This window comes from Chlamydotis macqueenii, chromosome 19 (assembly GCF_036417535.1).
Source record: "Chlamydotis macqueenii isolate bChlMac1 chromosome 19, bChlMac1.mat, whole genome shotgun sequence".
NCBI lineage: Eukaryota > Metazoa > Chordata > Aves > Otidiformes > Otididae > Chlamydotis > Chlamydotis macqueenii.
This window is the reverse complement of record NC_141574.1, coordinates 7392409-7416545: the sequence shown is the minus strand read 5'-3', so window position 1 is coordinate 7416545 and position 24137 is coordinate 7392409. Positions and strand designations below refer to the sequence as shown.

Genomic DNA, 24137 nt, shown 5'->3' with positions numbered 1-24137 from the left:
CTGAGTGACACCAGTAGACAGCAGCGCTGAGCTCAAAAAGAGCTGAGCCTTTCAAACTGCCATTTCCCAGGGGTCACAGTCAATCAGGAATTCTGCTTTGCGACGTATCTCCCCAAAACAGAGGCCTTACCTCCTTGAGTGTACCCATGAGCGTCCCAGCTATAAAGCAAATGAGGAACTGGGAAAATGACCGAGGGGCCGACCAGTATCGGCTCAGTCGCTCCCATCAGGCTCATGCCACAGAGCTGAGCTACAGCAGACAACACACTCCCACGCTGAGACACTGCCAAGAAAAAAAAACAGTTATCTTTAATCCTCATGATCTGTGCTGGGGCTTGTGGACCTTATGCAGCAAGAATTGGCGCAAAACTGCCCTGTGCAGGTCTCTTATTTATTCACCCTGCACCAACAGCACTGTTCAGTCCCTGGCTCCCGGGCAGGAGGCGATTGCAGAGCAGCCTGGAAGCCCCTTTGCAGCACATCACCTGCAGAGCCACTGCAGCAGCTCAAACACCTCCACCTCTTTGGGACAGGTCCAAGGCACAAGGACCACATCTGAGGAGGGTGTAAGAAGCCATCGCTGCCTTAGACAGACTCAGTACAGCAGCTTTTCTAGGACTGACATGGACTAACATGCCAGAAACCCTTCCCACGTTGCTTTAGGTACAGGGGAAGGGTCAGCTCGCTTCATTGTGGTACTCTTGGGCACAGCCCTTCTCAAGTTATCCAGAATAAAGGCTTCGTTTCCATAAGCAGCAACACCACAGGTCCTTCAAGTGAACTGAGTTACAAAATAAGATTGTGTTCAATTCTGCTAACATTGGAGGCAGAGCTAAGAGCGGCCTGAGCTGCCCTCGGTCTCTGGTTTTGGGACAGGCTATCAGTGATAACACTGCGCTCGCAGGGAAGAAGAGAGGCTGCCCAGGGTGGGGAGTCACCGCATCCCCAGGCCCTCCTGCAGCTGGAGCAGATGTGTTAATGCACCCTGTGGCCGCCTCAGCAGGAGGTGGGGGGTCACCTCTTCAGGCCTTGGCTGAGAGAAAAAAAAGCTTTTTCAGGGGAAATTCAAATCCCAGGCATCCAGGGATGGGGACAGCAAGGCCCTTTCAGGGACAGAGCTTTTAAACTACTTGGCTTCTTGCTTCTCACCAAGCCTTCCCCAGCAGCAGCATCTGTCCCCTCCCCCCCCAAAAATAACCGAAAAAAAAAAACCCAAAAAACCCCAAACAAACAAAAAAACGCCTAACAACAACAACAAAAAAACACACAAAAAAAAAACCAAACCCCAACCAACAAAACAAACCCCACCAAGCCAGCCCAGCCTCTGGTTCTGTAATTTATAGAGCCCCGGCACTGCTGGCACCTGTGCTAACGCTCATTTAAAGCCAGCTGGTGCCTGGGGGCTGCTATAATTGGGGGGAAATCCCCATTTTTGTTCCTTTGCTGTAGTCCCCGAGCAGACCCTGGCCCCTATCCCCGGCAGGGCCCGGGCACGGGGGCTGTGGGCCGGGGTGGGAGGGCAGGGAGCGGCTCTGCCCGTCCCTTCCGCCGCCCGCAGGAAGCCGGAAGGGGAGCTGGTGGCGGTTTGGGGAGCGGGCGGTGGGTTTGGGGTGTGGGGCGGGGGGCTCTGTGTGCGGGTTCACGCCTGCCCCGCGGGGACGCGCCCACCCGAGGACGGGAGGTGGTGGCCGAGCCGCGGCAGTGCCACCCCGCTGGCAGCGAGATTTCGGGGCAGTTTGGCCCTCAAGACCCCCAAACCCCCTCCGTGGGCAGACGCGGCTCGGGTGGCATCTTCGCAGCTGTGGGGACAGGCACGGCCCGTGTCAGGACGGTGCCAAACCCACTGTTCCCCTCTCCGCAGGTCCCCGTGGAGCCCCGGCCTGGCCTGGGACATGGTGGTCCTGCGGGCTGGCCTCTGCCCTGGCCTCACCGAGGAGATGATCCAGCTTTTTAGGGTGAACGGCATCAGGACGGGTAATGGAGCGGCAGTGGGGCCGGGGAGGCGTCATCCCTTGCACATTTGGGGTGGCACTGCACTCTCCTCCTGTGCGGGACCCTTCTGCCAGCCTGGATGGGCTGGGCTGTGGGGCAGCCTCTGGAAAACACCCCCCTGCTTCCGCAGCCTCGGTGTGCGGCCCATAAACCACAGCGGGCAGTTCTTGTGGAGCCCTGTAGAGAAAAGGAAGGCGGGTGCAGGTTTTCTGCCATGGGCGTGCTGGGTGTCGGCTGTGGGGGCCTGTGCCCCCATCGTCCCGCAGCCTGGAAGGGCGGTGGTGGCGCGATAGCCATCCCGTGTCCCCCTTGCTGGTGTCTTCTGGGTTGCTCTACGTGGACACGATCAGTCAGGGCTTCTCCATAGGAGCAGGAGGGTATTAGGAGATGGTGGGGCTCTCTGCAGAGGCTCTTTGAGGGACAATCAGTTACAGCTTTTAAAAGGTATTTCAGAAGGCTTTGTGCATTTTTCCCCTCTGAAAAATGCCCACGCTCCTGGCACACTGCACCCCAGGCACCTGCTCTTAGAGGGGGAAGGAAGAGACTTCAGGTGGATTCTTTAGTTGCTCTGAGAAGCTGGATTAGAGTAAAACACCATTTTATTCTTGTTAAATGGAGTCTGAGAGATCCTGCACGTGCTGGAGCCATGGATGTTTTAATCCTTGTTTTCCCTCTAAGAGCTGCTTTTTACTTTTTTTTTTCCCCAAAAATAACATACACATTTATCTGAAAAAAACCCACAAATCTTGGAGTGGTTCCTGAGAGCAGAGATGGGGTCACTAATTCTTCTAATTTCTGTGGCTTTAGCCCTTTCTGGCGTGCCCAGGGCTGGCACTTTGGGTCAGTCACTAGCCTCTTGACACTTGTGATACACTGGCAGAAGGGCACTCTCCTGGCTGGCCCTAGCTATCAAATGGGCAGCTCTTGAGCAGAACAGGGAGAATTTTTACCAGCTTTTCTCCCTGATCTGTTTTGCAAGAAACATTTTATTTTGCAATGGCCAGCAGCACCATCTCGGAGGAAAATCTCCAATACTCCATTTTGTGGGGCATCCTGCTCATTCACTTGAAGTGTTGACAGAGGGCACAGATGTTTTCCCTGTTGGTGCAGGCAGGTTCTAGCTAATCTGGTTGTCTCTTTGGTGTTTGTGATCTGTCCAGGTTTGGCTTCCAACTTCTTGTCCCTCATTTTACTTGCAGTGGTGGACTTTGTGTCATCAGACCTGGAGGACGTTGCCCAGAAGTGTTCACTGTCTTACAAGGTAAAGGGTGGCTCCTGGTACGTTAACTGGGGAGCTCAAAGCTGTTCAGCTCCTGGCTTGGATGGGCTTGTGTGGGGGGGACCTTCTGCAGCAGACGTTGTTGGCCTTGGACTTCCTCAGTCCTGTTTCCAGACCTCTCTCTGCCCACCAGGCGCTGGTTGCAGTGAGGCGAGTGCTCCTGGCCCAGTTCTCTGCCTTCCCTGCCAACGGAGCAGACCTCTATGAGGAGCTCAAGAGCTCCACAGCCATCCTGCCCACGGGGAACCCAAGGTGGGTACATCGCCTGGCAAGCCAGTAGGTCTGCCTGGGGCTGGGCTTGCTGCAAAAGGCCACGGTTGCCCAGCACAGGCTTTGAATTTCAATGTAGTGATGCCCTGAATGGGCTCAGTGGTGTCCAAACCATCCCCAGCAGCTGTTTTAAAAACTTCCAGCCACAGCCTGGCTCTGCCTTTTGTGAGTGAGAGATGATTATTCTCCATGTCCTGTGGCTGCAATGTGGACATTGCTGTTGTCCTTGTGAGAGCCTGCCCATCTTTTGGGAAGTGGTGTGTGTCTCAGTTCTGGGCTAGACAACATGCTGCCTTCAGCCTTTCCCTTGAGGGTTCCAGGGAAGGGGGTTTTGGATCTAGGAGGGCTGTTGAGTGATCATGGTCCAAACTATCTGGATCAGGCATGGGAATGAGTTTCTTTATTGGATTTTCTTACTTCTTTTCTCCCATCTCCTTGCTGGGTTGTTACAGTGACTGTGCAGAGAAACCCTGGGTATTCAAACCTTGCTCCTAGGACCACAGCTCTTCTCCAGCTCAGGACTGTCCTCTTGTATCACCCACATTGCAGACTTGCTGTTCCCACAATGTGGAGAGAGCTAGGAGTTGGGAGGGAAGGAGCAGAGCCGGAGGCACGTGTCTGCATTTGGGAGGGGGACTCTTGGGACTGCTCCTTCCCGATGCCCCTGCCGTTCTGGCTGAAGACGTTGTTGATAATCCCACCTTGTGTTCAACCCACAGCCTGGACCAGCTACTGGACTCCGGCCTGTACACGGGGGAACTGACGGAGCTCATGGGAGCCCCGGGCAGCGGGAAGACGCAGGTGAGTGGGACAGAGGAGGGGAGAGGACAGGTAGGTGAAGATGCCTTCAGGCACATGAAGCAGAGGGACCTGGGAGGGCTGGCTGATGCATGGTCCCTGCCTCTCCAGGTGTGCCTGGGCATTGCGGCCAGCGTGTCTCTCGGCCTCAAGCAGCACGTCCTGTTTCTCGACTCCACAGGAGGGTTCACTGCCTCCCGTCTCTACCAGATGCTTCGAGCTCAGGCAGAGGATGAGGAAGAGCAGGCAAGTTCCCCTGGAGCTGGTCCCGCTGCTGCTTCTCCACTCGTGCTAAAACTGCCTTGGCTCTTGCCTGCATACAACCCCTAGATGCTGTTTTTCTGTCCAGCTCTGCCTTTGTCCCCATGGGCTTTTTTTGGGTCCAAACTCTTCCTCCCATGGCCGAGTGGGTGCTGTGCTTAGGGACAGACACTGCACTTCTTGTTTTTCTTGGGGAGGAGAGGAGGGGTTGCTATAGTTCCTCATGCTTTTGCTCCTTGAGCTCAATCCCCATTGCTGCTTCCGTCAGTGCAATGGGGACAACAGTGTTCATGGGGTGTAAGAAATAAGATTCCCTATCTCCATGGCATGATGTAAATGCAAAGAGCTGGTAGCAGCTGGGTAGGAGGAATATGGTGGGACCTGGAGGGGATGAGGCTGTTGTTGATGTCATTTTGTGCCACAGCTGGAGGCTCTGCAGCGGATCCAGGTGGTCCGTGTGTTCGACATCTATGAAATGCTGAGTGCCTTGCAGGAGCTGCGGGATCGCCTCTCCCAGCAGGTAGGAGCAAGGCTCCGGGCCCCTTTCCCTTCCCCAGAGCTGCAAGGAAGGCAGCGAGGCTTGTGTGCCTGAGTGATACCAGATCAGCCTGTCCTGGGGACACCTGAGCCTCTGTGCAGCCCCTGACCTCCAAAACTGCTGGATTTGTTACTCAACAGTGTACACGGTGCCGCCTTCTTTCAGGTCCTGAGCTCCGTGGGACCTCTCAAGGTTCTGGTGATCGACTCTGTCTCGGCTGTGATTTACCCGCTGCTGGGCGGCAAGCAGTCAGAGGGTGAGCTACTTCACTGGGATGTGCAGTGAGGTTGCAGACCTCTGCTCATCCTGGAGAGCATCTTCCTCCTATGTGTGCTGTGCCCAGAGCTGGGACAGGACAGATGTGGGCGCAGCTGCTCCCAGCTTTTCCTTTGCGAATGGATAAAAGGGGGAGTCTGTTTGCAGTGTTATCAGCAAACATTCAAGCTGGCTGTGGATGCACAAGCTCATGCCGGTGGTCTGAAACCTGGCCAGGGGACAGAGGAGGCACTGAACTGCTTGCCCACAGGTTAAAACCTCTCCTCACAGTGTCACAGATACATTGTGGTTGCTGGCACGGTTTGCAAAGCTCCCCTGAGGCTCTTTCTGCCAGAAAGGGCCATAAATCAGGAGTGAAGGGCTTTCTGCTATCTGAGATGCCAAGGAGGCCCCTCAAACACCTTCCAGAGTGTCCTGGACATCTGGGTGGCTGCCAGTGCTATCGCACGAGGTCTCCACCAGCCACAGGCTGTAGGAAACAAAGCTGTGAGCTGGAGAGAGGGGTCCTGTTCCTGCCTCATCACCTGGATGGCTTTGTCTGGAGCTCCTGGTGCTGTCATAGGGGTTTTTTGGCCTCAGGGCTGCTAAGATGGGAAAGGAGGGAGTGGGCCAACTCAGGGATTGGTCTGATCATGCTACATCCATTCAGCCGAGGTGCCCTGGAGCATGCGAGTGCAATGGGTGCACTGGGTGTTGGTAATGGAGATGGGTTGAAGGTGCTCATCAGCACCAGCACTGGTGCTAAACCTCATGCTCATACAAATCCAGATGTCACTAGCCTCCAAGGTGCGCTTTGGGGGCTGCTCCCTTTGTTTTGGTTCATCCCCAAACACCCAGACTCTTTGTCCTCCTCCAGGCTTGGCCATCATGATGCAGCTGGCCAGGGAGCTGAAGACACTGGCCAGGGAGTTCAGCCTCACTGTTGTGGTGAGTGTTGCTGCGCCTTGTCCTTTGTGTGCTGGTGGGTGCCATGGTGAGGAGCCCTGGAGAGGTTAGGGAGCCTCCGGGAGGGGATACCTGCTCCCAGCTGAGCAGGAGCAAGAGGCCTCTGCTTCTCTGTGGCCCGTGGATATTGTGTTCAAGCAAGTGCATAGCAAGAACAGGGCTGATCTGTTCAGAACAGGGCTGAGCCAGCAGGGCATTCACTTGGTTGAGCAAGGTAGAGTTAAGCATCGACAGATTGAAAGGTGGTTTGTATTTATTTTTGATAGAACACCATTCATTTAAGGGGCTGGCCAGCTTACTGAGTAAACTCTTGCTTGCTTACCCTGGAGGAACTGCAGAGCATTGCATCATCTGGAAGGAGCTGGGGACTGGAAGGGGCAGTCTTCCCCAGCTCTTGGCCAAGCAATAACATTTGCTTCAACGCGCCCAGACAGGTTGCTGTGACCACAATTAATGTGTTGGAATTGGGGAGGCCGCAACAGAAAATGGTGGTCTGCTGAACCTGGCACTGGAAGGTGTAGAGACAGTCCTGCCCTTTGCTCTGATTAGTGATAAAGTGACAAGGACGGGGTGCATGGAAGGATGCTTGGAGGCTCCAGGTTAAACTTTGCAGGTGGCTTCAGCACCAGGAGCCACTGCAGCTTGCAGATACAAGTGAGCTCCTACCTGAGTATGTATCTGGGACATGGAGTGTGTTTACAGGGGATGGCATGGGTGTGCCAGGAAGGAGAAGAAAAAAAACTTCACAGAAGTGGCAGATTGGCCATTATCTCCTGGTGATCTCCAGTGTTTCATTACACCAAGTGGCACTGCTTTCCTCGGGCACTGATAAGCCTGTTTGTGCTGCAGGTGACTAACCAGGTGACAAGGGACAGCAGCACCGGTCCACTGAAGCCAGCCCTTGGCCGCTCCTGGAGTTTTGTGCCCAGCACCCGGGTGCTGCTAGAGAGCAAAGAAACCACCTGGGAGAAAGGCACCACACAGCGTGTCGCTTCCTTGGTGAAGTCACCTCGGCAGGTGAGGCTGCCTGGACCAGTCCCTCTGGTGATGGAGAAGCAGCTGTTTCGGAGCAGAGGAAGGCTCCTTCTGGGGGCAGGGCAGGATCAGGCCTCACTGGGTGACCCGTGGCAATGGGAGAGGAGCAAACGCAGCCTGGTTGCGTGCTATGGAAGAGACGAGCATCAACAGCCCAACAGCCTGAGCTTGAATTTATAGCCAGGTTAAATGAGTGGCACCATTTCCAATCCAGGTCACCTTGTTTCTCGTGCTCGTCTCACTCTCCTGATTGCGTCCTGCGGAAATGGTGCCGACACCTACAGAGGGGACTTCAGCTTGAATCCTGCCTGCATACGGGGCAGTGCTGCCTGAACCTCCTACCTCTGAGCCCACTCTGCTCCCTCATCCGGATGGGTTTGGATGTGGTGGCGTGCTGGGCAGCGAAACGCATCCTGGATGTGCTAAATAACCGTGTGTCTGGGGATGTCAGAGCAAGATGTTATTTCTTCACTAAACTGCATTCTCTATTTGTATCTCTGTGTTCAGCAGACCCAGTTAAATGAGGGCACCAGCAGAAAGAAATCCTCAAGGGGATGTAATTGGGGATTTTTGCCTCTGGGGCGGCTGGTGGAGCAATGTACAGGTTTGTCCTTAGAGTCCCAGCAGTGTGAGGTTAAGCTCCTCTCTGTTCCTCCTTGCAGCCAACGGGGATACAGGTGGAGCTGGACATTGGAAACAGCGATGTGCAGGAGCTGAGCCCGGTGACACCCACGCAGGAGCTGTGATGCAGGCAGAGACGCAAATGTCAAGGTCCAAGAGAGCTGGAAATAAAGCAGGCAAGCACCCTGAAGGTTTTACAGACTGCCCCTGAGAATCCTGCAGCCCTGGGAAGGGCCAGCATGAAGAAGCTCTTTTTCTTCTGCGCTGGGAGAAAATGAGCGTCGGGTTCCCTGGGGATCTCCTTGCCTCAGCAGACACTGCTGGTGGTGGCTGGGCTGTGTGGGCAGCGTGACGACCAGGTCCTCTCCTCTGCTGCAGGCTTGTCTTCAACCAGCAGAACCAGCCCTGTCCTGAGGTGTTGGCCTGGGACCAGCTGGCGTGTCCCTGTGCAAACCCATGACTCCACGGTGGTTTTGTTCCTCTCATAGCTGGCTGCCCGCTGGTCCCAGAGCTTTGGTTGTCCTTGGGCAGCCCACAGTGGTCTTGATTCAGAAATTTAAAAAAAAAAGAGTCACACACTGCTGTGGTTGAGAGCTGGAACTCAATTAATGGCAACTGCTGTTAACTTAATTAAAATTTGAGGTTTAGTCCCTAGCAGGACTGGGGTGGGTCAGGCAGTGGATGGTCAGGGATGCTTGATGTGATCTCTCCAGAGTAACTCCAGGCCCTGCAGGTAGCTGCTGGTGTTTTTGGGGCACTGCTGTGCTGCATGAGGAACTGCTGTTAATTGATGGGAGGCCCTGATCTCCATCAGCTGGGGTGGATGATCCTGACTGAAACCAGCTGGCCCTGTCTGATGCTCAAGGCCCTACTCAATTGCATGTGGTGAAGCTTAAAATAATCTCGCCTTGCTCCAGTGCTTTCCAGCTGCTCTCAGAAACCTCCTGGGGGCTTGTGCAGTGCTGGGGAGGAGATGGGAGGCTGGGATGGAGCCTGGCCTCTGCTCTTGATCCCAGATCTCTTAGACACCCTCATCCTCAGCTTCATAAGAAGCTTCTGTGACAGGTGAGCTGAGTTATGGTGTGCGCCTCTGAGGCTGCTGATGTAGATCATGGGGGCTGGGACTCATCAGGGCATGCTTGTTAAACTAATAACACAGCAGTACAGCTCCTGGAGCTTTCTCAGGCTGTGCTGGGCAAAGAGGAGTCTGATTTATCCACAACTTCAGTGCTGATTTCTCCAGAGCAGACATAACACTGTACAGCCCCATATTCCTGAGCAATAGCTGCTGTAGGGAAGGGGCAGCTAAAAAGGGGATGTGAATGCATTTTGGTTTCCCAAGAGGCAATGCCAGATCTCAGCCCCGATCTCTTTTTTTGCACGCCTGTCCGAGCCACGCTTCCTGTGAAACCGAGCTCTCGGTGCTGTGATTTACAGGGCAGGTCCTGTCTCCTCCACCACAGCCGCCCAGCCATGTGCACGCGGCTGTGGGAAAGGCCGTGCTCCCAGCAGGTCCTGCCCGAGCAGGGGAATGCGCCAAAGCAATGGGAGCTGTGCCATTAAACAGTTTTCAGTAAAAATAAATGTATTTTAAAGTTGTGTATTTATTTGCATTTCTGGGCTTTCTAAGCTTGGAAGGGGAGGTCTGGCCCCAGGGGTTGCAGCCTGGCTGGTTGGAGTGAGGAGGAGGAGGATGGCTTTCCTGTCCACTGGAGACCAGCACTGATGTGACTGGTCCTTACAAGCAGAAAATTTAGCTTGTTACAGATTTTGAAGTTGTGAATAAAGAGCGAGTACACACAAATTTCAACCAAAACAGTGTGCTACTGTTAGATCCCTCTGCCTGAGGTTCTGTAGGGGAAGCAAAGCTCTCACAGGGGAGCATGGAGCAGGGGAAGAGACAAATAGACACCTCTTGGGTTATATTTGAACCGAGGCAGCTTTCTCGCTCTTTCCTTCCCCTGGCGAGCAGGAGGATGAGAAGGGGAACAGCCTGTTTGAACCCTGTGTCAGCCTTGGCCTGTCTTTGCCGTGACCCCTGGGAAATGACAGAAGAAATTCAGCTTTTGCACTTAGTCACTGGGGAGCAGTCATGGGATAGTGATTCAACGGGGACAGTGCCAGTAGGTCGGGAAGAGACTGGGGAAAGGTGACAACACATGTGCTCTGCTCTTCCAACCCTAGCCATCCTGAGCTTTTCGGCATAGCCCAAAAGATCTGGGGGGATTTTCTCTCTTTGGCAACCAGCAAATTGCAGCTGTGGGAGTTTTATGCCCTCTTGGGAAACAGCTGGATAGGTTGGGGTGATGGTGTGATATGGGGCATGGCTGAGCTCTGGGTGGCGGCTCCTTCGCTGCTGAGGTAGGCAGCGTGCGCGGTGACAGCCGTGTCCTGAATTTCTGGCTACGTTGCCGCAGGGGAGGCGTTGCTGTGGGTGCTGGTTGTTGCTCGGCGTGGGGACAGCAGAAGGGTTCAGGCTATGGGAATCTATTACCTGATCTGGAAAAACTTGACTTCTTACTCACACTGATTTGCCCTAAATTTGCGTAGTAAAATTAAGCTGAAAAGAGTTTCTGACCTAAAGATCCTAATTCAGCCTTTCTCCTTCGTGCTCAGACAGGCACTCCTGCAGCCCTGGAAGACAGGGGCTGGCTGTGCCAGCACACACCGGGATGGCCTCTCTCCCTGCTCCTTCCCATTGTTTAAATTGGCCGGAAAACTGCGGGAAAGGCCCGGAGTGGGGTGCTAAAACCCACCCCAGGGCAGACAGGGCACCCCTCACTCTGAGAAGTGGGATTGAGGGCATTGCCCTTGATGAGTATAACATACATATGTAAGTGTGTGCTTATCTGTATTGCGTGCATGTATGTGTGTGTTTATGTCTATATGGGGTGTGTGTCCGCGTACACGAGTGTAGCTGGCTGTATATGTGCGCTCCCCGCGCACGCAGCAGCAACCCCCTCCGAAACGCATTGGACCCCCAGCCCCACGCCTCGTCACTGCCCTCTTGGGGTCTCGAACCCGCGTCCTTCGGAATCGCCGCGCCCCGCGGGCGGCGCTGCCCTCTCGGCCTCCTGAGGGCGCTAGCGAGGCCGCCGCGCCGCCAGGGGCGGGCCGCCCGCTGCCGTTGAGCTCGCCGCTCTATAGCCGCCGCTCTGGCCGGCCTCTCTGTGGCTGGCCGCCGCCGGGGGCAGTTGCCATAGCGCCGCCGCCGCGCAGAGGGTTCGGGGCTCGCCCGCGGCCCGGCCCGGCCGCGCCGCCCTCTCCGGGACGGGGCTCCCCGAGGAGGCAGGTGAGAGGGCTGGGGAGCTGCCCAGGGTTTGAGGGGAGGGGGCTGGCAGGGTTTGGGGCTGCGGCGGGGGCTGCCGGTTTGAGAGGGTGGGGAGTGAGGCCTTTGGGGGCGCTGCTAGGGGTTGGGGGGTGTGGGGCAGTGAGGGGGGGTGCCAGTTTGTGGGGGGGTAAGGCCTTGGGTGGAGGGCTGTCAGGGGTTGGAGGGTGTGGGACAGTGAGAAGACTGCCAGGGTTTGGTGAAGCGTGGGGCTATAAGGGGGCTGCCAGGCTTTGGGGGGGTGAGGGGACTGATGGAGTTTGAGGGGGTGCGGGGCAGTGAGGGGACTGCCAGAGTTTGGGGCTGTGGGCAGTGGGGTGCTGCCAGAGCAGGGAGGGTGCATGAGGTACCGGGGGGCAGTTAAGTGGGGCCATGAGGCAGTGGAGTGGCCGCTGAGGGTCATCGAGGGGCTGTGGGGTGGGGGGAACTGCTGTGGACTGGGGGTGTTGTCAGGTTTGGGGGGGACACGGGGCAGGAGGGGGCTGCCAAGGCTTGAGGGGCACAGGACAGTGAAAATGGGGCTGCTTGGTCTGTGGTGGGCAGGGGGACAGGGAGAGGCTGGAGGGGGGCTGCGAGCACCTGGATTTTAGTTTTGGGGAGATGGGGTGAAGGGGCTCCTTCACAGGGAGCGCTTGCAGGGTTTCCCTCACGAGGCTGGGGGGGACTCCGGTGCGGCCTCTTTTCTCTTGTTTAGAAAGCGGTGTTTAGAAACACTTTCCTTTTCCGAGCTATGTCCCCAGAGGCACTCAGAGGTTCAGTAGGTTATTCTGCTCGAAATAATATGAGAACTGAGGAATTCTGGATAACTGCCAGCCTTCAGCACAGCTCTTTGCTTAAATTGTTGTCTCTTTGCCTTTTGTCACCATTTGTGTGGTATGGTGGCAGCGTACCTGTGGTGGGTGATGCTTCCTTGGTGGCAAAGACCCCAATTTCTTTCTTAGTGAGGAACTCTGCCCTCCTTCTGCTCAAAATCTGGGGTGTATGGCGAAGTGAAAGCTGTGCAAGTCCTTCCTTTGCCACAGAAGGCAAAAGGAGTTCAGAAAATAAAAGTACTCAAGTGTTCTTCAGAACAGTCTGTTCCTGTAAACCGGTCAAGGTGTTTCCTGTGGAGAAAGCGGTGACCTCTCATCAAATCGGTTTCTTACCGGTATTTCGGCACATGATTGCAGGTTAATAAATGTAAACTCTCCGGAGTGTGAACATGCGCACAGTCCAGTCTGAGCTCTTACAGATCAGGGACTTGGCAAAACAGCTGAGGATGAATGTGCTCAGTGTTATGACCGGATGACAAATAAGCTGCTGCACTCGATAGCTGCGCGTGTTTTCAAACACTGCAAGGATGGCCAGGCTTGCTTAGATCCTGTAGAGGAAAGTATAATATTAAAGCTTAGGCAGGGATGGTTTAGTTTTATGAGTCTTTGATTAAGATATGTTCAGGGTAATGTTTAATTTGCTGAGACGTAAAAAGGTTTTGTTTATGTGCTTTGTTTGAGCTCACTTCCTCCACTCTGACACAGAACGTTATCTTCAATGGGTAGCACAGGAGGTCTTGGACGTTATTTTTGGAGAACCGTTTCATGGCAGTGTAGGAACCTGTGGTGGTTTTCTATTCTTTCTAACCCAGTCATGGGGTTGGTAAAGAACTTGCTGGATTCACAAAATGCTTTTTTAGTTCTCCATTTCAGTAGGATGGTAAATGACAGGTGCGTTATAAGTTGGCATTTTTTTGTGTCCTTACATTGTAGTGGACTGTCTTTCAAAACTTTGAAGCTCCTATTTAAGAGAAATGATCATTAAGGCAGATACATGATTACATGAAACAGACAGAATACTTGCCCTTTGTGATCATTTCCACTGCTACCTTGTTTTTCCAGAGCCAAGAAGTGGAACGCAACGCTGTGAGCTTCAAATGTTTCTTGTTTGTTAATTGTTTCTTAGGAATTCCAGACCCTCGCATTTACCTGCTGCCACCTGTCAAATACTATTACCTCCTAACACATTTTGTGTTCACAGTGATGGGGAGAGGAATCTTGTATTCATTCTTTGTAGATATAATTGCTTTTGGTGGAACAAAACAATTTCCTTGGGCTATTGTTGTTTTTTTTTCATTATGGACAATTCTCTCTGCTTGTGTGAATCCCAGTGCAGTTACCTGGCTGCAGCACTCTGTAGTCTGCATGTCTCCTCAGCTGGCAGCACTTGAACTTTTAATTAAAAGCTGATTGCCTTGACATTGGTGTTCATGGGTTAATGCTTAATTGCTCAAGTTTTTGCTGAATTGGATTAGTTTTAAAGCCATCATTTAAATATTGTGTATAATTGTGGCGCAGAAAAAGTAGGCTGACTTTCAGTGAGGCAGGTACATGTGATTGGGCTCTTAGGAGTCAACTTAAAATGAGAGCCAGATGCAATACTCTGCACTGAGAGCACAGAACAATAATGTATGTGAATTATATTTTGGGGTTGGTGGTCACTAGTTGAGTTTGAGTGAAATCTATCTTCTTTTCTCTAGGGCTTCAGTTTTCTCTTTATTGTGGTTGACTTCAGTATGGATCTGTGTTGGGTTTTTTGTTTGTTTGTTTTGTTTGTTTTTTTTTTTTTTAATTGTGTAATTTTCACTTGTTATGCAACTTTGTACCATGGTTTGTTGTTTATAACAACGTAGAGAGAGTTGTTTATAACAACTCTTCAATCAGGCTAGAGCGCGATCTGAGTTGAATCTCCCGTGCTATATATAGAAGGGTTATCAAAACTTGTGCTTTAGACTTTGAACCAGCTTTTGCATGGTGGAAGGGTGTAAGCAGATTTCCACGCAGTCGTCTGCTGTGGTGGTGGTGGTGGTGTTCTCTCTTGCATGCCTGCCTCTGACTCACCCAGCCCTGCGCTGGAGGCAGGCTGTAGAGCTAGACAAGCTGCTGTCTGACCCGGTGCTGCAGCTTTGTGTCCTCACGTCTAGCCGGGTAAAACGCTGTCCTCATCCAGTGTGTGTTGGTTTCACTGTAATGCATGCAGGAAAAATTGTGTTTAATTAGGGTTAGGCTACCTTCCCATCCCTTATAGGAAGAGTGCGTTTTCATATGTCCGTGGGATATCTCAGAGCATCTCTTCGCTGAAACCTTTGACCAGTCCTGAGGGATGTGGAGCCTGATTCAAAGAAAAGAAATTAGAAAGTACGTTCAACCAAGTACAAGGTGCTTAATAAAACACTTTGCAGATGGAAGGATAATGTGAGATGCAGATAATTGTGTGAGTGTGTCCCTTTTTTGGACGCAACTGAGTGAACTGCTGCTGACCAGGGAAGGAGAGGACATAGTGGTAGTAAAAACTGAAGGAGCTCAGTACTTCTCTATAGTCTGAGCTCTGACTACAAGCATCGCGTGCCTTTAAATTACCTGAATGTTGCTAGCAGTCTGGTGTGGGCTGAATACTCGAGTATTGATCTGACTTGTCGGGGAAGCGTTACGGTCAATGCCACGGTAAGGTCTGCGCTGCTGCGGCGACACTGCTGTTTATCTGCCTGCACTTTGTGCTCTGCACTTAAATGTATTCCCGTGGTGCGAATGTTTCTCTGGCCCTCCCTGATCACCCGCTTCCATTGCGAAACCCCACCCAGTCTCCTGCTCCCCAGAGTAATTCCAGTTCTTAGTCTTCGTAGTACCTATCTGTGCATCCCCATATCAAGCCTGTTTTCCTCGCTTCCCAGGGACGGTCATTACAAGGAGCCAGAAATTACTGCTTTGAACTGCCACCAACTGGCGTTCAGGGAGCACGGAACGCTTTGCAGGGATGAATAAGTGTAATCTCTGTTTCACAGGTGGGGGGAATCGCATCACCGCTGAATTGATGTCAGAAACGGAACTCGTCTGCATGCCAAGTCTTCTAACCACCTGATGGTATGTCCCTCCAAAGTTGATTATTCAGTCTGCAAAGAAAATTACAAGGTTGAAAAATTACAGTTTCCTTTAAGAAACAGAGTATGACTGTCAGAATTCAAATTTTATATTAGTTTCTCCCTTCTCAGCCAGTTTCCTCAGAAGTGAGATGGCTTATTGTAACCTCGGAAAGCCCTTTTTGGCTTTTTAAATTTGTGTTCCCAGAAGGGACTTTGTTTAAAAAGAATTGTTGCTTTCTGAGACGCTGTTTATTCTTCTCAGTGTCTGTAAAATCGGCAGATTCTTCACATTAATTGCTCTTGAGGTTTTCACTTTCCTCCAAAATATTAATTAGGCTTTTTTCTCTAATGTCCTCCGGCTTCTCTGCCAAATAGTCTTGGAATAGGAATTTCCACATTGTATTTGTGTAGACGACAATACTAATTTAGCAGCAGCTTTTTTTTTTTTTTTTTTTGTGCTGCGACCTTTTTATTTATATTCAGAAAGTTGTCGGATACGCTTGTAAGAATACATTTAGGCAGCATATGCTTTGAATCTTTTAGGTTAGCCTCTAGACTGATGTGAAGTGAGATTTTAAACAGGCAAATTTAAAGTTCTCTCTTTTGGGAGTAGTTTGTTGTATAGTAACCTCTACTGCAGAAGGAGGAGAGCTCCTTTGGGCATTATATATTCTATATTTACGCATGGGTAATTTGTATTTACAATGTCACAAGTGGCATCATTGAACCAGTGCCACTTAACTGTGTGCGTGAGCTTATATTGGTTTGGCTTGCTCCCCAAATGAGCCGGAAACCATGACAGTGCATCCTATGGAAGTCCAGACTGAAACCGATGTGATGCCACTTCTTGTAGATGTCCAAATACCTTGCTCAGAAAGCAGTTCCTACTGGCATCAGTGAATGGCTTCCACGTTTCATTCTCCTGGCTACTCTGAGTTGCTGTAATTACTCAGATGAGTAACGCCACCACTCAGTGTTGTGTTGGAGGATGCTACATGAGGTTGCATCATGCTTTGGTAAGTTTTCTTCCATGAACATCTTGGTGCTTCTTAGGACTTTGCCTGAGCCACAGTTACTTGGAAACCTGCTGAGCAGTGGCGTTCCTGGGAAGGGAGGGTTGGTGAGCAGCCAGTTGATGCTGTGCTGTAGTTTGGGGTTACAATAATCACAGCTGGGCAGGAACTGCAGCTGGAACTGCTGCTCTTGCAGGGAGGAATCCCTTCTCTACAAGGTTGCCTTTGAATTTGTTTTATACGTATAATCTTAAAATGGAGCTTTTATTCATCTCATGGAATAGACTTTTTTATAGATACACAGATTTAATAATTTGGAGGACAAACAGGCCCATGGTTTCCTGAACAGGTTTTAAAAATGGCAAATTAATCGTTAAAAGAGGGGAAATGTTTCTCTGTTTAGATTAACAAAGTAACTTACTGAATCCTTGAACCTCTGCCTATATATGCCCTGTATTCTGGGGTAGCAGCAGAGACGAATAAAATGTCAAGCTTGATAGATTGTTGGAGCTGTGTTTTGGTAGTTAAACAATAATGGAACTGTTACATGCTTGCAGGGAAACACTGCTCTCTGTGTGCGGACTTCGTCCTAGAGAAAGTTTCAATTGTTCCAAAGCAGGGAGGTTTCTCAAATGCAGCTTCTGTGGCTGGCTGCACAGCTGTCCAAATTGCTGGCTGTCTTGAGGCCATTGCACAAGCATTGCAAAATAGTTTGGAAACAGTTTATTTTTCGGATTCCAAATAAAGTGTAGATTTCAAAGTCCCTTTTGACCGTATAATCGAAAAAAAAAGTAGAAATTGAAGCTGATGTTTATGTAGAGACTGATTTGAGCTCTCAGAGCTCAGAACGCAGATTTCTTCCAGTCAGAGGCTGACAGTTACATAATTCATACCTTATGTGTCTCGGGTTGAACGGCTTATCGGTTGTTGCATGTGATGATGTATTTCTCTGTCGGTTCAGTCAAATCTGCCGTGCATCTTTTTGTGCTAAGGGCTCTTGGAGTAACATCTTGTCTCTTAGGCAGAAGAGAAGTGAGAGGGAGTTGATGCAGGTATTTAATAAAAATAAAGCCCCAAACCTCAGCCTTCTTTTTGACAAGCTTCTTTCTATTCCTGTTATTTATACTTGTTGCTTCTCTGACTTAAAGACAAATCACAGACAATTTTTGCAATGGCAATGACGAAATCAAGAATGTCGTTCTGAGTGAAGTAAGAAATTCCTGAAAAGAATTGAAATATGTTGTTCAGCTTGCTGCCTGAGCTTCAGAAGTGAATGGCAGTGCCTACAAAATGTGCATAGAAAATGCAGCTGGAATTCAAAGCGCCAGTAAATGACTACTTGTATATAGCAAAGTAACGCACTTAAAAACAAAGTACTTGCAGCGTTTCTTTTTATCTGCAATCGTCTGCCTTCAGAGACATCTTATATCTGCAGATAGCTTCATCTGATAGTGATAAGTGGTGCTGATACCATCTCTGAACTCTTCCCTGGGTGAAAACCGATTTAAAGATTTTCAAAATGTGTGTATTTTGGAGATGATAAATAGCACGTTTAATACAGTTTTCCCGTTTTGGCTTGCTCACCTTTTGTTGCGTGACATGCCGTTTGTATCATGTTTTCAAACAATGCGTTCGACTGCATATAATGAAGCCTTTTCATACAACGGAATGTAGACCAAGCCCAATTCATGAAAGGCTTTACTTTGTCTACGTGAAGTAAGATGATCGTTCTTGGAACGAGTCCTGTCTCTTTGTCAGTGTTTTCCAAGTGGTGCTCTGCTCAAAACCTGAGTAACTTGGTAAGAGATTGTTCTGGGGGCCTAACCTTGTTTTTTCACTTCTGGATGTGACTCTTAATAATACAAGCTAAGACTTTTCTTGCTCTGCCTGGAATAACAGATGCACGCTCAAAATTAAATCTGTAATAGGTGGTAGTATTTCCTAAAAATTTCTCTAATAAAAACAAATTTGAGGAAAAGGATATAAACTATTACTTTCTGCTGTATACTTGGCTGATCAGCTTTAATCCTTGATTATGGAGGAAATAGTCTAAAAATATTTATTGAACCTTCTGAACTTGTAAAAATTCCTTTTTATTTAAAACATCCACAAAAGAGTTCAGATCTGAAATCCTAGATGTTTCTCTAAACAGCAGTTTGATAGCGTGCCGCCTCCTTCAGACATTATTCTTGTCTCAAGTACCAAGAATGACTGTCTCTTTATTCTTTTTTTTTTTTTTTTTTTTTTTTTGGCAATTTGTCATTGACACTTTTTAAGTTAAAATGCCCCATTAAGTAAAACCAAACTTTTTGAGCAGTGTTTTATTCTGCGTGTTGCCATACTTTTCACTGTGAACTGGTAGAGTTCAAACAAACCCCAACAAAAAGACCAAAAAACTAACTAGACTTGCTTTGTCTTTTGCACATGCATGAAACATAAATTTGGACTCAAAATCATCTTGTCTTTTCCTTTTTTTTTTTTTTTTTAACATTTATGGTTTTTTTCCTAATGTTAAATTGTTAGGATGCTCTGCAAAAGTGCAAGGAGGTCGTTCACTATAAGCATTGCTTCCCAGAAGTGCCTTACTTCTGTGAGCTGTGGTAGTTCTGTGAAAGTATTTCATTCTATTGTGAATACACTACTGCTTTGAAGAAATGAAATACTAACTTGATTCCGCTCCCTGATGAGGTATTATCTGTACGTTACATATGGAAAACTGAAGCACAGAGAATTGAAGTGGCGCAGATGCACAGAGCATCCATAATGGAGCTGGAAACTGATACCAAAAATCCTCAGCCCCAGTTGTCCCATATTACTTTATCCCATTACTAATCTGAAAGTAGTTACCCAGTGGGATTTGTTAAACTTCAGGTCTTTTTTAAAAATAGGAATAAGTGGTATGTAATTTTATGTGGTTAATCAGAAACGGGGCAGTTTCTGCTGAGCTACTGAACTGAGAAAAGTAGAACTCAGTGGAAGAAAGTTCATGTTGATGTTAGCAGGTTATTGGTGGAAAAGATTGTGGCGCAGGGAGCTTAGCAGAAGCCATGTTCCCTTCTGCTGAAATGCCAGATAAGTTATTCTTTGTTTGTGATCTGAGAACAGAAGTGAAGATGCTTGGATGCTTTATTTAAAAAAAAAAAAAAGTGTTCTTTGTTGTTAAAGGGCTGTGTGAAAGTACAAGACAGCACAGTATCTGTTCCCACCTTCCATGATAGTTGGTATGTTTTTTTTTTTTTCCTTAATTCTCCAATGCCAGGATTTAGTCTAGTATGAAAATCTTGTCTGTCATTTTACAAAGCAAACAAACCCAGAATGGAAAAAAATGCTCCTCCCAGTTACAGAGAAGCAAAATGAAAATGTGATGATGCCTGTGTACTGCAAAGGTTGAGAACCACCCCCCCAACAAACGCACGGAAAATTAAGAAAAACAAAATGAAATAGATTTATTGGTTTATAAAACCCAGTGATTTCTGGAGCACTGACTCATGATGTCTGAATGCTTGGGCTTGCCAAAAGCCGTGAACTGAAATGTGACCCTAGTCTGCTTGTTGGCTTGGGCTATATATGGGAAATTTCCTCTTTGTGACAAAGGTAGGGAATCCAGAAGATGTAGATCCTTAAAGACCATTTGAAGCTTTCATTGCTTAGCATCCTCTCAGTCTTTTTTAAAAATATATTTTAAGCAGGTAGGATCCAACAATGATTTCCTGTTCAGCAATCCTGACCGCCTGCTTTGATCAACGTAGGTTGCAGCAGTTTTAGGTGAGCTGTGCCTTCGAACAATGCCCTGTTCTGCCTCTGGTGGCAGTTCACACAGGTGCTTAACATGCCTGACACAGAATTTGAATGTTCTGTCATCATACATATATAGAGATGTGACAATAAAGAAAATTTACTTTTTTTTTTTTTTTTTTTTCCCCCCCCCAGGTTAGGGCTTTAGTTCCAAGAAGCAAATGTTTACCTGTATGGCTCGTACTGATAATGCAGGTAAGCTCCTGTGTGAGTTAGTCCAGATTGCAGTCTGCATTGTTTTGGAGTTACTGTTCCGTAGTGTTCTGCAGAGACAGAGGCTGGAAGAAGAGAGGCATGGCAGTTGAACAAGGGCAGCGCTAAAGGAAGCAATCTAGAATCTTTCAGCCTGAGAAACGAGTACTGTGTAGATGGCTGGAAATGGACTTTTTCACAACATCTGTCCCATGAATGTTACAAGTAGTTCCTGCTAGTCCTGCTGACAGACACTGGGTGGTAAAGCTTGAACTTTCCCTTGGTTTTCAAGCTCTTATCCAGGGCTGCATGTAAGCGATTTTGAATTTCAAACCCTTCAGTGCTAAATGGAGACTGGCACAAAAATAATAGTTAATATTTATGGAAGTGCTTTGAGTACAACTTCAAAGTCTCTCTCAAACTTTCACCTGTACTAACTTATTTCAGATGAGGATGGGGTGTTTTTCCATGTCCACAGATGAGGTGACTAAGCCACGAATAAAATGACTTTTTTATTCTGATATCTTTTATTGTTTCAGTAACAAAACTAGTATCCAGGTTCGTTGCTTTTCAGTGCTGTATTCAATATCCTGGACCTTTCTTTAACTTCTGACAAACTCATAAGTATTTCTGCAGTCTGGGAGAACAGAGCTTCCCACCCTGTTTCAGATGTGACGTATGTGCTGGTCTTTATCCATGCCTACCGAAGGAGATGATATGCAGTTGCATTTTATTCTATTTCAGCACCTAGTTTGGATTTGAGTTCAGATTAATTTGGAATAGGCATAGCTATGAAATGAGTCTGCAGTGTTTGTACTTGTTATGATGTGCCTCAATTATATACATTCAGATCTTTTTCAGTCTAGCCAAATAAAAACGATCTTTTTCCAGGCCACAGTTAAGTAGGTTAGAGGGTGCCTACCAGTCTGCACAGATCTTTGTTGCGTGTAATTTTACTGCACGTACACTTCTGCACATGTATGAATTCCGTGGGGCTTAGGCTGATTTTCTACTAACAGCTCCTGAAATAAGGGAGTAGGCTTTGTATGTGAGGAATTTTGAGGCTATCTTTCGATTTCTGGAGGGAAGGAAGTAGATGTTTACTGTTCAAAAATAAACCTGAAGCTTAGCATGAAAAGTAATTTACGGGATTTCCAACTGATGTTACAGCTTATCAGCAAATACCCGCGATGCTGGGTGTCTGAGAGACCGCGATAGCACAGGGTCTTTAGAGCATTAGTGCCAACTGCGGTCCCCATTTCAGACAAACTTAACGTAATTCTGATACTGTGCCACCTCCAGCCCAAGCTCAGCTGTTGGATGAGTAACACTGCAAGACTTAAGGCTGTGCTGATAACTGTCTCTATTTTGGGAACAGCTGCTTTACAGTACTCCATCTCTCTGAATCCTTGTACGCCAGGTGGGACAGGGAGTTTCTGTGCATGTGGCTGCAATTTGTGGTGAGAGGCCTCCTCTTTTCGGTATCCCTACCATGTCTCTGTAGATTGGGGGTGAGAGTTTTGATAAGTTTGAGGCGCTGCGTCTGGGATAATGCCTCTCTTTCTCCTCTGTTCAACTGCCCCCATATGCTCGTGCTTCGTTCCAAAGATGAACTGTTGATGAATATGTAATTTATCCAGTCGGAGAGAAACCTCCTGTCACGATGAAACAAGCCGTGCAGCTGTCATCATAGGCCTCTTGGGCCAAGGATTTCAGCAGAAATAGCTTGATCTCTTTTTATCTGAAGTGGGAACTCTAGTCATATGATGAAAATACAAATTGACATCCTTTCTCCTCCCCCTTTTCCCAGCTCCCTGCATTCCCCCCATTTAGAAGAGTATTGCTAAAGCCATCCAACGGGGGTTACCCGCTTCCACAGTGAAAGCTGAGGCCGTTCAAAGCTGGTCCCCTGATGTCCCCGGTTAAACCGTGGAACCGTTCCTGCTTGTTTGTAATATCTGAATGCTGAAGTCATTTAGTTCTTAGCATCTTTTGCAGCACGGCAGAAACTTAGTTTGAGTAACCTTCTATTCTGGGCAATGTAAAATTTGCAAAGAGGGTGAGGTATTTGTAGCGTTATGAGGAGGAAGACTCCCTGAAAACATTGTCTTGTGCCTTTGGAGACCGTTTCTGGCATTCAGGTGGGCCCAGATCCAGCTAACCTCCCCCAGCTCTTGCCAGCTGGCTGTCACAGGAGAGTGGCCCAGGTGGGTTTGGAGATGGAGTATGGAATGATGACCTCCCCTGAGCGTTCAGAGCTGGTTAAGCAAGCCACACAATTATTTAAATTTTTGGGTTTTCATTTAGAAATTTATTGCTACATGTTGCAATTACAATGTTAGCAGCTACCCACCACTTGAAAAAAGCAGCTGGCTGAAACTAAATCCAAGGAAGCCTTGTGATGTGCATGGACAGATAAAAAGATTCAGAGCACAAGGCAGCATTGACCTTTTTCCCCGTAATGAAAAGTACTGATTGAAACGGTACGTGATAGTCTAGGATTCCTGGGCTGCTCATTGCTGAAGTTTTGACAGAGCTTCCACTTTCACTGCCACTTTTGTGTGTGGGACAAAGGACTGAGACACGCATACACCCTACGCAGGGCGCTAGGAGGCTGGGAATGGGACCAAAACTGAGTAGGCTGGAATCTTATTTCTCCAGAGGTTTCTTTCTTCTCTCTCTGACTTGGGTCATGCTACATATTACAGCTGACTGAATTTTGCCTTCTGATGAATACCATACTAGTGTGAAAGAGTGCACTGGATTTTTAAATTGTTTTTTTAGTGTAACAGGAGAGTGGAAGGCAAGTAGTTTTTCTGAGGTCACAGCACATGACTTGGGAAGAGGTGTGGGACTAAGCAATTAAGATCGACTGGGTAAGATAGATAATTTTCTAAAACTAGTTGCATGATTTCATTAATCACTTGGTTTTGTTTTGTGTTAAATTACTGGAAGAATGTCACTGACTTGCAAAGGAAAAAGGCTGATGTTGAATTTCCATCTTGGCAGATGTCTAGAGACCTAATTACTGTTAATAGCAAGAAGAACTTTTTGTCTAAATATTTTTCAATATATAAAGTGAAATTTTGGGTCAAAAATAAACAGTTTATATAGAAATAATACACACCCCAGGTGCTCAGTTACTTTTAAAACAAAACAGGATTTCCAGGCTTCTCATGTTAAAATTGGGAAAAATCATTGGTTTTACTTGTGCTACAGAGAGAGAAAGTGGGTGAGTATGGAGTCTGCAACTCAGGTGCAAGGCTGGGAGTCCAGTGAGAGCGTTTCCGTTTCTGCCTTTGGAGTTAGCTTCCCCTGCAATGCTGTATGAATCACACAGCTTTCTGAAATAACTTTCTCAATTTTCAAATGAAAATTGCAACTCTCTGGTTTTGAAGAGGTGCCTGGAGTTTGGATCCCTTGTGCTTGTAGCAGTATTGGGGGGATGTGCTGATGGGCAAAGGCACTTTCACTGAAGATCTGTCTGTAAATCTTATAACAAACAGAAGGGTTGCACGTTACTTGTAACAGAGCGTGCAGATAAAGCTGCAAAATGTTGTTGGAATACTCACTGTATTTTTTTTTGTGTATTTGAGAACTCTAATTCCTAATTTTTCTCTCATTTAAGCAAACTTTCTAAGGGCTTACCGTGCAGATTTGCTCCACTGTAAACCAGGTTATAGCAGTATAAAAGGGTCTTTGTCTGCACGATGGTTTCCTCCGTACCATGTAACTGGAAAGTTCCTTTGGTACTTCTCTGGGAACCAGCAATAATTTCAGGTGATAGCATTTCATCACAGTTGTGTGCGGCTGTATCTGGGCTGAACTGCTGTGGCCCCGTTCCAGCTTTTTCCTGCACTGCTTTGCGCCCTGCCCCAACGGACTACGCTGTTTACTTTCTG

The 24137-nt window shown here is 48.5% G+C and overlaps 2 protein-coding genes across 7 annotated transcripts in view; both read left to right on the top strand.

Moving 5' to 3' along the window:
* Window positions 1-1578: 1578 nt before the first annotated feature.
* RAD51D (RAD51 paralog D) lies at window positions 1579-9618 on the top strand. The gene is made up of 11 exons (XM_086762984.1): window positions 1579-1599; window positions 1862-1974; window positions 3192-3253; window positions 3405-3523; window positions 4261-4342; window positions 4451-4585; window positions 5025-5120; window positions 5304-5394; window positions 6271-6341; window positions 7209-7376; window positions 8057-9618. The coding sequence occupies exons 2-11, from the start codon at window positions 1893-1895 to the stop codon at window positions 8138-8140; spliced, it is 990 nt and encodes a 329-aa protein (XP_086619110.1). The 5' UTR covers window positions 1579-1599; window positions 1862-1892; the 3' UTR covers window positions 8141-9618.
* Window positions 9619-11198: 1580 nt separating this feature from the next.
* Window positions 11199-24137, top strand: part of RFFL (ring finger and FYVE like domain containing E3 ubiquitin protein ligase) — a 33033-nt gene continuing 20094 nt past the window's right edge. For 3 of the 6 annotated variants that reach the window (XM_086763396.1, XM_086763391.1, XM_086763390.1), the window contains exon 1: window positions 16112-16251. In XM_086763396.1, coding sequence (XP_086619522.1) covers window positions 16224-16251 — 28 coding nt within the window. In that variant the 5' untranslated portion in view covers window positions 16112-16223. Of the gene's footprint in view, window positions 11308-15157; window positions 15237-16111; window positions 16252-23023; window positions 23112-24137 lie in introns of those variants that run through there. The other 3 variants (XM_086763392.1, XM_086763394.1, XM_086763395.1) reach the window with 3 other exon arrangements.

Coding starts and splice junctions, on each gene's coding strand:
- RAD51D (XM_086762984.1), top strand. CDS start 1,893: ATGGTGGTCCTGCGGGCTGGCCTCTGCCCTGGCCTCACCGAGGAGATG. Junction 3,254..3,404: donor AGTGTTCACTGTCTTACAAG/GTAAAGGGTGGC, acceptor TCTGCCCACCAG/GCGCTGGTTGCAGTGAGGCG. Junction 5,395..6,270: donor GGGCGGCAAGCAGTCAGAGG/GTGAGCTACTTC, acceptor GTCCTCCTCCAG/GCTTGGCCATCATGATGCAG.